The 14,605-nt window shown below is 42.0% G+C and overlaps 1 protein-coding gene across 1 annotated transcript in view; it reads right to left on the minus strand.

Moving 5' to 3' along the window:
• The window catches only part of LOC146801339 (sodium/potassium-transporting ATPase subunit alpha-1-like), a 312,352-nt gene that overhangs the window by 107,990 nt on the left and 189,757 nt on the right, over positions 1 to 14,605 (minus strand). The window contains exon 11 of the mRNA XM_085620987.1: positions 2,840 to 2,974. Coding sequence (XP_085477113.1) covers positions 2,840 to 2,974 — 135 coding nt within the window. The remainder of the gene's footprint in view (positions 1 to 2,839; positions 2,975 to 14,605) is intronic.

The following is a 14,605-nucleotide window of genomic DNA, read 5'->3' on the forward strand; positions in this document are numbered from 1 at the left end:
CTACAGTGACCGCCAGTGACAACTTGCAACATGAGACCTGCACCTCACACTACAGCAACGACCAATGCGAAGCTATAACAACGACCATCCGTGATGCCTTATATAAATTCCTACAGAGTCTTGGGCCCACTTAGTAGGCTTCACAGATCACCAGGGGTCTGCGGACCACAAGTTAAGAACCACTGATCTAAGTGTTGCGTTGGAGGCTCTGGTGTGATACTTGTAGTGATACTAGCAACAATATTGGCAGTGTGGATGACAATGGAGTCTGCAAAAGAGCTTAGGATGATGAAGAAAGTACTCTAGTAGATAAAGTTGTAGTTAATGGAGTTGTCACCGTCAGTTGTGGAGGTGCAGAGCCAGCAATCACTACAGTGAATGGTACAGTTGTCAATGGAGCCATCATCAACAGGGTCTTCTCGATTGAGTCGTCATTAATGAGGTCTTTATTATAGTGGTGTTCATTGAGAAAGGCTTTGCCGATGGGGCCTTCATCAACAATTTAGGGTCTTCATTGATGAGGTCTTTGAGAATGTTATCTTCTGTGATGGGACGTTTGCTAGTGAACATTTGATGATACGGTCACCGTTAATAATCTATTGGGAGAGAGCGTTCAAATGTTTTAAAAAATGCTTCTGAATCTCAGCTGATGAAGCTGACTTTATTAGCCAGCTTCTAAATAAGGGAAGACAAAGATTTTATGTCTCCTCAGATGTGCTGTGAAGATTGCCATATATTATGAGATTGTCAGAGGAGCTAAATTTTTCCTGAATATGGGGACGTTGTTTCAGAAGCAGTCAGTACCAACTATAAAGCATAGGAATTTCGTTATTATGGGGATGTAGAAACAGGCGTCCTGAAGGTTAATAGTACGGTTGTGTGACGGAACCACATACGCAATTGCAATTCATGCATTTACAATGTATCCTTTGCCACACAAATGCCTTTACCACGCATGTCTTTACTACGCAAATGTTTACCACACATATTCCTTTACCGTGTATGCATTTACAGCGAAAATCAATTTAGCAGGTAAGTTAAAAACCTTTTTTATTCATATATATGTGTGTGTGTATACACACACACTGAAAAAAACAACGGTAACAGGGACGTTATAGTAAGATAATAGAATTTAAAAAACCTTAGAAATTCACGGAAAAAACCAAAGGTTACAGGGAGGTTATAGTTAGTATCATATTTCACTTGTACAAAACCATAGAAATTCAGCAGTTATAGTTACCTGAGCTACCTATAACTTACGCCCTCCCAATGCACTGTGTGACCTCACATATTACATCATTCATGACATGGTCAATGACATCACTGATGAGATCACAGATGACATCGTTCACAGAACCACTCACACATCCACCCACACCCCCTTAGAACGTCTCATATACCCACAAACACCCACTCTCTGCTCTGTCGGTGTCCCAGGGGGACCCCAGGAAGAGAGCTAGGGGGTCAGGGTATTCCTACTCTGTTCATTTTTTTATTTTGGGGGGGACTTGGCTTAAGCAGAGCCCCAAAATGGCTGCCAACACTTCCTGGTTGTGGTGTTGGCAGCCAATCAAATCTCTGCACAAGATCAGGAGGGATCCGGCCTCCACATATACAAATGTGGATTTAATTTAATATCTCCAAAAGTACTGAACAGATTTACATCAAATAACAAAAAGGGTTCTTTCTGGACCAAAAGCTACCTTTCTACCAAGTGTGATGTAATTCCCCTCCAGAAGTTCGGTCTGTAATGTGGTCTAAAATCTCTATGGAATTTAACATGGGAAAAACACTTTTTGACCCCCCCACCCCACGCTCCCCCTTTTTCTCAGCACCCGCTTGACAGATTACCCCGAAACGTTCCATGCACAAGTAGAATCAACAGGGCACTTTTTGTGAAGATTCATCAAACGGCGCCAAAGTTATAGGCAAGTTAAAAAACGCTTTTCCTACAGAAACATGGTCCTAACTATAACTACCTTCTGGCGACTATTAGTCGCTGTCCCATTGCCCGTCCGTGCACACACAGTATGAACTCTACTGCCAAAAACTACTGTTTTATTTTCTTGTAGATATGTCCCAGTTCCCACTTTAACTCACTGTTGTATATAGCGATGAAGAGTTGTTCCACAATGTAACTCCAGGGCCTGTGTCTTACTGACTCTCCTGCCAATGGCCAGCATCAATACCAATGTCCAAGCACAAGCACTTACCCTTTCCATTGGCAATGCTTGCCCAAAGGTTTCAACTGCAGAGTTTTCACACAGTGTATTTGAAGTCTCACATCCATTCAGATTCTGGGTATGTAAATGAGATATTAATGGCTCATTCAAACCCGCACCTGAGGATGTCCTCACACATCTTCCTGTTCTTCAAGATATAGTCTGTTAATATGAAACAGCAGGAAGCTTATGGCTTGCTGTTTGAGGACATTCTCGCACATCTTCCTGTTCCTCAAAACAGTGCGAAGCTACTGAACAGTCATCTGAGGACATCCTCACACATCATTATGAAGCTATTGACCAGTCATCTGAGGTTCTTTAATTTGAGCGTAGGATGTGGAATAACTCTTAACCGCTACATAAAACTTGGTTTAGAGAGAAAAATATTTGCAACTTCGCACAATGCCACTGTGTGCAATTGGTCAATTGGTATGAGATGCCAGAGTCAATGAAGACAACTACTTCTGCAGTCTTTCTCCATTGATTCTTCCCTCTAAAAATCTTCTCATGCCAGTATCTGGCAAAATGAAATGAAATGAAATGAAATGAAAGGGGATTTATAAAGACAGCAGCATGAACAGTTCAGGCAGAGACTGTCACTAGGGGTGTTCTCCTACCTGGTACTTGTTGGTGGAGTTGAAGGGGACTTCGGCCACTTTGGTGTTCCTCTCCCTCATTTCCTTGACAGACCCGCAGCACAACTCGATACACTTCAGGAGCGCAGATTCAGACGCATCACCGGCCACAGACCTCTAAGTAATGGCAAAAAGAAAGCAACATGATTACACCTCCAAAAAGTAGTTGTTTCGTTTATTTAGCATAGCTTTTTAAACACTTTGCACATGCAACCCATGCTTCTAAAGATATGGCTTCAAACCACAGAGCCACACAAAGATACAGCAGTGTGTGTGTGTGCACGTATGAGTGGTGTGCGGGAGGATCACCAGTTCTGGGTGAAGAAAGCTTTGAACAGATGAGACCATGGTTGTCTTGTGAAGCGTTTGAAGGAAGCCCCTAGTCTTACCTGCTTCCGAAAGAGAATTATATAACTGTGGGATTGTTGGAGTACACAATTTGTTGTGGGACCCGCAGTGGGTGCTCTATACAGCTGCAGGAGGCCCCTCCCATTTCTTCTGTTATATTTGTCTGTGCTTGATTGCTATCACTGAGTTCTGCTGGTGCCACTGGTACTGTGTCAGTATGGGTTCTGTCTTCTTACAGCAGGTAGCGTGCCTGGACCCACCCACTGCTGCAACCCCCCACCTTACACCAGAAGCCCCGTATCACCAGGTTTTGATATTATTATTTATGTATGCCGTAACTTCATGGTGCTAGATAACCAGGAAGCAAGGTAACAACTCTGTATACTATTGATTAAAATTATACGTTTTTAATATCGCTCCAAAAAGGATAATGGATGGTGTCTGACACAGAGATAACGTCAAGGAATTCCATGTTTTAGCTCGAGATTTATTCAAGAGAATATTCAGAAAGTTGATGGTTGACAGTTTTTCAAGAATGTTAGGGGTCAAAGGGAGAAGAGAGATGGGCCATAAATTAGTCATCACTCTAGGGCTAATTGACAAGGAGATGCATCTATCAGCCAATTTTCTAAGATGGAACCACTGCTGTAGACTTCACAAAAGCTCTGAGAGCTGACTTCAGCCCAAATGGTAGGACCTTGTATTGGTAATCCCCCTTTCCAATCCTGAAACGTAGACTCAATGTGGCACAAATGGGCACATGAAAGTAAGCTTCTTGAAGATCTAAAGCACAGAGCCAATGAACTTTCTGCAAGTGAGGAAAGATTTGATGGAGAGCCAACATCCTAAATGTTGTCCTCTTCACTCATTTGCTCATCTTTTGAGATCTAGTGTAATACAAAATTCCTGCGTGGGCCCTACTTGATTATGAAATATTGTGAATAGATGCCTGTGTGCCATTACTGTTTGGGAACAGATTCTTTTGCATGCTCCTCCAGAAGTGATTGACTTTCATAAATCAAACAGTCCAAAAATAATGTTTCATCCCCTTTGGTGGAATCTGTGGCGACAAACTGGAAAACCTGATTTTGTAACCATTCTGCACAATACCTAGCACATACCTGTCCCTTGTTGTTACCTACCAGGCAGATGGATTTATAGATAGATAGATAGATAGATAGATAGATAGATAGATAGATAGATAGATAGATAGATAGATAGATAGATAGATAGATAGATAGATAGATAGATAGATAGATAGATAGATAGATAGATAGATAGATAGATAGATAGATAGATCGGTCTCTGCCTCCATTTTAATTTTTGAATTTCCTTGTCAGTAGTGGTCCAAACAAAGAAGAGTTACTCACAGGAAACTTTAACATTTTTTGTTAAGCATGTGATGTCAAAGGTAAGCATGGGCAAAGAACGCCACCCGATGGGGACACTGTAGCAAATATCAGCAATGGCTAGTGTAGCTGTATCCTGAACCACCCTAAACAGGCTGTCAGAGATGATCATCCCTTCTTCATGATTCCTAGAACATCCTCTCTTTTCCATCTCAAGTGAAACTCCAGAAACTGATTCATACATTCCCAAGGAGCACTATAATAACATCTATAAAAGGCAGCTCTGACTGCCAACCGGTTGCCAGAGAGTCCCATCTTCTGCTAGCTTTCTCCAGGTTCAAATAGGCTGAACCCGCATCATTGTATTTTAGCTTTCTGCATATCCCACCAGAGAATTAGTGGATATCATCTCTCTTAGTTTCTTTCCAAATCAGCAGACCTGAACGTTTTTTCAAGTAATCTTTTTACTGGACACATAGAGAAACAGAAACATCTCTGCCCACACATCCATTTTCATCAGCTACATCACCTTTCCAACAAGGTGCAACCAAAGACTCATCTACTGCTGCCAAGTGCTTAGGAGGTTGAACCACTTGCTAAGATCTTAATCCACAAAAGAGACTGACTGAGCAACATCCTATGCTGAAATTAAAGTACCTGCCACTGTTGGAGATGATGGAGAAGGCTGTCCTGTCCTTTTCCAAGCATGTAAAGAAGGCGAACCAGCTCTAGGCAGGAGGGAGGCCTCTGTGGAAGTGGCAGAGCCTCACCAATGTGACACCATCTCTCGACATCGAGAGGTGCCTCGACATGGACCCTGAGTACTCCAAACCTTGTAATGTCATGATACAGGAATGCCAAGATACAGTAATTTCTTGACATTGAATGCTTCGACACTGAATAATGTTCTGAAGGGCCCAAAGGCTAACACCTTTCCTGTTACTGCTTCCTGTTCCTCAACTCCTGTACAACATATTCTTATAAATGTCACAGTCTTTAATGGAGTGAGAGTTAGGAAGACAGACAACGCAGACCTCATTGTCATCATTACCTGTTATATTGCCGGGTTAGGCCCATGTAGGGAAACAGCTTATTTTTTACATTGTCCGGTTTTTCAGCAGTGACCTTTTGCACATATTTGCATGCACGACAATGTTGGATTAGTTTAACTACACTTCTTTACACATCTAGCTTCGCACAACATTATCACAATCCCCTGAACATCATGTACAAGGTCTCTTCTTGCACTATGTACAAATGCCATCTCTATCTTCATCCACTGGGCGACGGGGCTATCCATAACATCACTAATCTATATGCACATCGCAGGGCTACTTACTATTATGAAAGATGAGCATACCGATAGATTAGGAGAGAAGGCACTTTAGCTGTATCAGAGATTCCTTGCATGTTAAGACTTCATCACACCGTGGTCTGATGGGGTCCTTCATTCTCGCCCATCAGGTAATGGGGTTGGATCATCCTTTGGGGGGATACTTGGCTCTACACCTACACACAGTTAGAGTAGGGTTTGCATAGTAGGAGTACACTCGATTAGTGCCTTGTTTTATATGCCTGCATATATACACTGTTTTAGCACCATGGTAGAACTATATCTACTATTTACGCTTTTAGTGCTCGTAATCACTTTTATCTGCTTCTGTCTATTAATCATTGCAGCACACATAATTTATACAAGAATAACGTTGGTTTAATAAAACATATTGAAAACGTCCCACTGTGTATTCTCTGTATACTTCTCCGAGAATAAGTGAGCACGAGTGACTGAGTGAAAAGTTCTGTACTGTTCTGACAATCCCTGAGGGGTAAGCGTTGTCAAGTTCAGTGATTACCAGAAGCCATTCACTCTCAGGTAAGGTTAGGGGGGCTTACAGTGGCACTGTGAGGTAGCTGGTCTCTAGGCCAACATATCCTGCGGGGGTGTCCAGAATCAGTCTTGGCACCAAGCCCCTAGTTTATGTTGACCAACAAACGCAAAGATGCTACGGATTTGTGAGAACCACATAACTTCACAGATATCTTCCCTTCAGACACTGAACATTTATTTAAAAAAGATGATTTCAGGCAGCAGGAAGTTAAAGGTCCACAACGAAGAAAGGGTCAATAACTGTCTTTTTTCCACAAAAAAACACTAAAAGCAACCACAATGACCAGACATTAAATGAGGTCTGAAAACCTCAAGCAAAGCGATGCATTCCACCAAAAACAAATTTTGTAGAAAGACAGCCTATCACCTTGCTGGGCACGGTGAGATAATACAGCCTCCAAGACAAAGCACAGTCCTTTTTCACTATGTGTAGTGTTAATTATTAGATTATATAATTCTTGCTTTCTTTTTTTCATTAATTCATTCTTTTGCAGGTGTTGTGTCAGCTAAATGTACCCAGCTTCCTTTGTCTCCAAATTTTGAAATCTGTTTCCCTCTGTAACTTTGGCCTTGCTTGTTAGGCCGGCTAAGTTGAATTCCATAATTCATGTACTGTCTGTCTGGATGAAAAAGGGAACCTTGCTGAAAAGGTGTCTGACTGACTGACTGCCTGAGTTATTTATTAAGCGCACTTATGCCGAGGCGTCTTGGCGCTGTGATAGAAGGGGCGAGGTGGAGCTGGACTAAGGATTGGTGAACAGCCAGGTTTTCAAGGCCTTTCTGAACGGGATCATGTTTGTTCCCAATCGAAGTGCTGTTGGTAGGGTGTTCCATAATCTTGCTGCCTGGAACGAGAAGGCCCTGCCTCCCCATCGGGACCTCTTAAATTTTGATGGGCAAACTAGGCCCATGGTAGAGGATCTGAGTGTGCGAGAGGGGGCATAGGTAGGAAAAAGGGACTTCATGTCGTCAGCCCCTCCTCCATGTACAGCTTTATGCACTAGACATAAGGTCTTAAATTGGATCCTGTTACGCACAGGAAGCCAATGGAGTCTCCTCATGTAAGAAGATGTGGGATGATGCTTCGGGAGATCGTGCAGAACTCTGACAGCCGCATTTTGCAGGGATTGAAGCTTTGAGAGCTGTCGCTCCCCTATCCCAGCATATAATGCATTGCAGTAGTCTATGCGGGAGAGGACTAAGGCCCCCACTACTGTTTTCCGTAAGGTAAACGGGATAAAAGGTAGGATCTTCCGAAGTATTTTGATCATCAGGAAACAGGCCGAGGTCACCTGATTGACTTGGAGCGTCAGTGAGAGGTCTTTGTCCATCAGGAAACCTAGGTTCTTTACTTTGGGTGCGGGAACTGGACAGGTGCCCGCTTCAGAAGGCCACCAAAGATGGCTCCAGATGGACAGCTTGTGACCGAATTCTATCACCTCCGTCTTCTCAGTGTTAAGTTTGAGGAAATTCAGACTCATCCAACTCATCACTCTAGAGAGGCAAGTTCTAAATTTCTCAGCAGTACCTTCAACACTTTGCGACAGGGACACCACTAATTGTGTGTCGTCAGCATAAGAAACCATATTTAGCCCATGCTCCTTTATTAGGTTAGCTAGTGGAGTTACATATAGATTGAACAATGTGGGGGATAATGCTGATCCCTGAGGAACACCACAGGGAAGAGAGAGTTCTTCAGACTGGAGACCATCCCAGTGGATCTGCTGAGATCTGGACTCGAGAAAAGAGTGAAGGAGCGCCAGAGCAGAGTCCTTTATGCCTAGCTGGATCAATCTATCATGTAAAACTCCATGATTGACGGTGTCACACGCCGCCGTTAGGTCGAGTAGGACAAGAGTGGCCCTGCCCCCACTATCCATGGCTCTACGTATTTCCTCTGTAGCCATTATTAAGGCAGATTCAGTGGAATGGCGTGGTCTGAAACCATGTTGTGTGGTGTCCAAGGAGCTATTAGTCTCAATGAATTGCATTAGCTCCTGATTGATCACTTTTTCTAAAACTTTGGCGGGCAGTGGAAGACAGGATATAGGGCGATAATGTTTAGTGACCTGAGGGTCAAGTGAAGGCTTCTTAAGAATAGGCCTTATACACGCCTTTTTCCAAGTTGAAGGGAAGACACCTGAACGAATGATCTCGTTTAGCAAGGTGATTATATATATGATTATATAATCTATAGTTAATGTAAGGTTGACTGTTCTGCAGTGATCTTTAATTTTTTGTATGCCTTTTGAACACCTGAAGAGATTCACTTTCTTGTAAAAAACATTCTGACGTGTCCCATTATCTTTTATTGTGCCTCCAGCCCAAGGATGTACTCTTTAACCATTCACAACACCTCATCACTGTGCCATTTCCAATGTGACGAACTTCACATCGTGAAGTATCCATTGCATCAATCAAAAAGGCTGATGCCTGTTCCTCGTCCTTCAAGATTGCTCTTGCTTTAATCTTGTCTTCTTCTGGTAGTTTATCTATATCTCCCCTTATCTGATGGTCGAATCCGGCTTCAACTACAGAGGCACTAGCAATTTTAACAGCATCAGCTGCTAGAACGTTAACAAGCGTTTCCATAGAGTCCCACTTGCGACCCTCCTTATACTGAATGGAATCAAAAGTCTTGAGGAATTTCTAGATTTGTGTTGCACAGCAGCTGAAGCAACAGGCTAAGCCTTGACCTGGTTAGGTATACAGGCTAGAGCAGTATTAGTAACCTTACATTTTTCACCGAAGTTGTTGTCAGATTCTTCATCATTATTAACCTCCTCCATACTCGTGATGGCCAGGAGCCGTCACGCGTCACGGTGGGCGTGTGCGCACGACGGCCCCCGGCCGTCCGAATCCCCGCCCACTTTGGAAACGCCCGCACAGTGCGGAAATTCCGCGTGCATGAAAGGGGTTAAAGCCTTACTTCAATACGTTGTTGAGAATAAACAAGTTACTTACCTGTACACTGTAGTTCTCTATATTGATATCTTTAATAGATTCACACGATTGCATCTTCCCCCATTCATCGTGGTGGGAGTTCCACTGTAATAATATTAACAAGCAGTGCCAAACATAATCACTGAAAGCTACAGAGAAGCCAAGTTACACTGGTAACCAATTCACATTGATTTATAAGAGCCAAACGTCAACCATTTAGAGCACAGACCATGAAGCACTCTTACCCTGCAGGGCCACTATACTTCAGATTTCAAGCCTGAGTGTAAAGTAAAATAAGGTAACAGGTATCCTGAGTGGTGAGCCCTAATGGGGAGGACAGAGGGTCACATGTGAATCTATGAAAGAAACTGGCGAACCACAGTGTACAGGTAAGTAATTTTTTTTTTCTCCAGTATTTAATCTTTCATAGATTCACATGCTTGAATCAGACTAGTAAGCAGTATAAAAGAAAAAAGAGCTGGTAGGTATGGCAAACCACTCTGGTGTAAAGAATAACCATGAAATAAGAAGGCAACTATAAAGATAAAACTAACATGCCTTATTTCAAATATAACACATAAAACACATTGTATAACTTGACATGTACAAAAAAAAATATTTTGTACCTTCTGAAGGAGATGACGCAATACTGTTTGCCCAACTGTGGCATCTGCTTTCCATGAAGAATCCAAACAATAATGTTTGGGGAAGGTATGGACATTAGTCAACATGCCAGCTCTTCAAATGTCCGGTAAAGAAACTCCCGCAAACAGGGCTGTAGATGTGGCCACCTTTCTTGTAGAATGTGCCTTAACCTTTGCTGTCAATGGCTTTCCTGCTTTATCGAGGCAACAGGCAGCGACTGCAGATACCCATCGAGCTATACTGTACGTATTAAAGCATAACCTTTTTAGGCAAAGCCAATGATATTAGAAGCTGGTCATGTTTTCTAAAAGCCCTTGTTCTGTATATATAAAACTTTAAACATTATTTGACATCCAGAGAATGTAGGGCTCTTTCAGCTGTGGAACGAAGGGTTTTTAAAGAATGTCATTAACACCATTGGCTCATTCAAGTGAAACAAAGTTGGAACTTTCAAAATTAATTTAGGATTAGTTTTTAATATCACTCTGGCATCTTTGAATTGCAAGCAAGGTTCATTAACCGTAAAAGCTTGTATTTCACTTATTCTCCTAGCTGAGGCAGGGCCAAGAGAAGGGCCACGTTCCATGATATATATTTTATGTCTGCCTTATGAACAGGTTCAAATGGACGTTTAATGAGCTGTGACAGAACTGTATTTAACTGCCAGGTCACTAGAGGATTCTTTATAGGAGGATAAACTCTGAAAAGATCTTTCATGAATTCCTTGATTAGTCTATTAGACCATAAACAGACTTCACCTCTTTGTCTCAAAAATCTTGATATAGCTGGCAGATGAATTTTTATTGAAGTATGAGCTAGACCTGACCTCGCCAGGTGGAGTAGGTAAGGATGTAAAGGGGTGTAAATTGTTATTTACACACCAATAGCAAAATGTTTTCGATTTCGCTTTATAGGATTTACTTGTGGCATCCACTCGAGACTGCTCAAGTATTGTCTTACATTCCTCTGGTATATTCATTATCTCAATTCATCGTTGTGAGGAGTCAAGCTGATAGGTTGAGCAACTGTATTTGTGGGTGAACAATATGACCTTTGTTCATGGAAATTAGGTTCTTTGTAGGTTTGAACTAAATGTGTGAACATTCTGATAGGAGAAGAAGCTCTGTGAACCAATATTGTTTTGGCCACACTGAAGCTATCAGAAAGAGGCAGCACAGTTCCTGTTTCATTTTTCAAATAACCTTGGGAATGAGATGGAAAGGAGGAAAAGCATAAGCGAACATTCCTGTCCAGGCTAGAAGAAATGCGTTTCCCCATGATTTTTTCTAAGGAAACCTGCTTGCATACATTCTGCATTTTGTGTTCTAGAAAGCTGCAAATAGATCAAGATTTCCCCACTGTCTGAAACTTTTGGAGTAACTACTGATGATTTAGTCCCCAATTGTGGCACACTTTTGCAGGGAATCTGCCTATTTTCCACCCTTTGAAAGCTTCATCTCTAGAAGATTGATGTGCATCTTTGCCGCACGAGAAGACCAGTTTCTGTTTCTACATTTTAATGGTGAGCTTCGCAACCCTCCAGAGAAGCGTCTGTTGAATCAATGAATAAATTCATTTAATTTCTAAACCGCACAAATACCCATGGGTGTCTTGGCGCTAATAGTCAAAGAACATACTGAGATGAACTGATCGGGGGTTCAGCAAGTTAAAAAGATAGAGAAAACAGCCAAGATTTCAGCTGTTTCCAAAAACTAAGAAGATTTGATTGGTTTTTGAGGTTTAATGTCAGGTTTCTCTACAGCTGACAGGTGGTATAGACAAAACTGCGACCACCCCAGGACACTATGTTTATACTGGGGACAGCAGATCTCAGATTTCTATTTGGTTGATACCACCTGATTTTTCTTGCAAGACAGTTAGGTCCAGCACCATACAATACCTTATAAGGTAGGCAGAGTGCTTTGAAAGCCACAGTTTTTTCCTCAGAAAGCTAATGAACTTCTGTTAAAGCATTTTAAACTGACTTATGTTTTGGGCAGTTTCTTTAGGAGGCGAGCAGTGGCATTCTGCAGCATCTCAAGCTTTTTGAGTGCCGATTGTTGAATGCCCATGTACAGGGCATTACAATAGTCAATCATAGACAGGACAAGGGCTATGACTACTGATTTTTGGAGCTGAAAACGAATGAAAGGCAACACCTTTCTCAGAGACCTAGGCAGTAGGAAGCAAGAAATTGTTAATGTGTCCCCTAGAGTATAGATCGACATAAAAAATTACCCCAAGGTTTCTTACCTTGGTGACTGGTTCTGGGGTGAAGCACAGGCTTTGTGGCCACCAAGAGTGACCCTAGAAGGTGGACTCCTTTCCAAAGATAAGAACCTCTGTTTTTTCTGAGTTTAGTTTTAAACAATTAACAGCCATCCAATTGACAACGGCATTCATACATTTATTAAATCTGTCTGCAACCTCCTCCACATTGGTTGGGACTGACACCACAATCTGGGTATCATCTGCATAAACTACAGTAGCAAAGCCGTACGAATTGATCAACTTTGTCAACGGTGCTACATAAATGTTAAATAGAGTAGGGCTGGGCTAAGACCCTTGAAGACCCCAAAAGGGAGAGCATTGGATTAAATTAAATTCCCTAAGGGCCACAGTCTGCTCTCTATCTCTTAAGAAAGAGGTGATAAGGTCATGTGCTGATCCAGCTATCTCAATTTCAGTCAGACTTTCTAACAGAACAGTATGACTGTGTGAAAAGCGGTGCAGAAGTCCAAAAGGACCACAGCCGTTCTCCCAGCATTATCTTTAATAGCTCTGATCTCTTCCGAGACAGCAATCAGAGCTGTCTCTGTGCTAAAACCAGATCTGAAACGTATTGTGCATTATCCAGAAAATGGTACGCTTCCAGGTAACCAGATAGGCTAGCACTGAGATGTTTTTTGAGGAGCTTATGTGAGAATGGAAGTCAAGAGATTGGATGGAAGTTTTTCTCCTCCTTAGGGTCCACCAAGGTTTTTATTTTTAAGCAAAGGTAGGATTGAGATCTTTTTCCCAGTTGGATGGGAAAATACCTGCTGTAATGATGACATTCAGTAGGGTCGTCAAGACTGGCGCAAGACTGTCTGTAATGTCTCGTACAATCTAAAGTGGGCAGGAATCAGAAGGAGCCAATAAACTTAATCATTTGGTCAATGGTCAGTAGTGGAAAAGTCATGCAACTCAGATTTCCTAGAGCCCAAGGTTAAGGGCTCTTGATTTGAAGTTACTAAAGAACAGGAGGAATCCAATTCCCTGTACACACTCTCGACTTTATTTTTTTTTAAAATTATCCAGTCTATCACAAAATTCCTGGCTAGGGTGGTGACTAGAAGAAAGTATTGGACTTGAGAGAGATTAGACTATTTTCAAAAGTTCCCCTGAGGAGTTCGAGGCCGATTTGAATTTGGTCAATGTAAAATTTTGACTTTTCATTCAGAATTATTTTCATACATTCATCAATAGCTTGTGGCAGATGGCCGTTTCCTGTAGAGATTAACTTTTTTTTCTGGTGCTTGTTTCAAGGCTTCCCTACTCAGCCACTCATGATAACTTGCTGCCGCTGCATTAGGCTCACTGCCAAGATAGGGTTTAGTCAAATCAAGGGTCTCCGCCAGGGTCCTTTTGTCTATCTTATTCCATTAGTGAATGGTTTTACTCTGCACTAATGTTTTGGTGCCTTGAGATGGTGTCAGAATATTTAAGCTAAACTCAACTGCCACATGATCCGACCAGATCAAAGGCAACACACCCTCACATCTAAGGTTGGGATCATTTGAAAAGATGCCATCTAAAATTTGGCCAGCTTTATGTGAGACAAACTTTACTCTTTGTTTCAGCTTAAAACAACGCAGAGATTCCGATAACAGGACTGCATCTTCATCATTCGGGTCTTCCAAGAGAAGACTGAAATCCCCTAACATGGTGTACTTTGAATATTGGACAATAATGTCAATATTACATATATTATCTAAAAAAGTAGCCTTGGGCCCGGGGGGCCTAAAGCTCAGAAATCCTGAGTAGTATAGATATCTGTGATGTTGCATCTGAAAAAGAAAGCTTTGCAGTTTAAAATAGTAGAAGGTTAATCTGATAAGCCCAGTGAGTCGCAATGCACTATTGCAAGGCCACCACCATGTTAACCTTTCCTATCATGTCTGCTAATGGCATAGCCTGCAGGTAGTGCTAGTAAAATATCTGGATTGGAAGTGCCATTTAACCATGTTTCGGTTAAAAATACCAGTTGGACGTTCATTCTACAGGGCTCATGAAAACCTCCTACTATATCCTCTGGAGGAGAGTTAGCGGGGGGGGGGGTGATGAAGACAGGAGAGCGACATAATCATACCACTCCTGAACAGAACCTGATGGATCATGAGGAATTCCCCTTCTTCCGGCTGTTCTTCTACATCGCACTCAAAATAATCACCTCGTATAGTAATCAGAGGTATAATTTTTCTTTCTTTTCCTTTTGTGTTTGCAGGCCCAAAGGACTTTTAGGAGGATACGCTGTACCAGGTTTATCAGAACACCACAGAGTATGTTGTACTGGAGCATTTGCCTTGGGAAACC

This window comes from Triturus cristatus, chromosome 8 (genome assembly GCF_964204655.1).
Source record: "Triturus cristatus chromosome 8, aTriCri1.1, whole genome shotgun sequence".
Taxonomy (NCBI): Eukaryota; Metazoa; Chordata; class Amphibia; order Caudata; family Salamandridae; genus Triturus; species Triturus cristatus.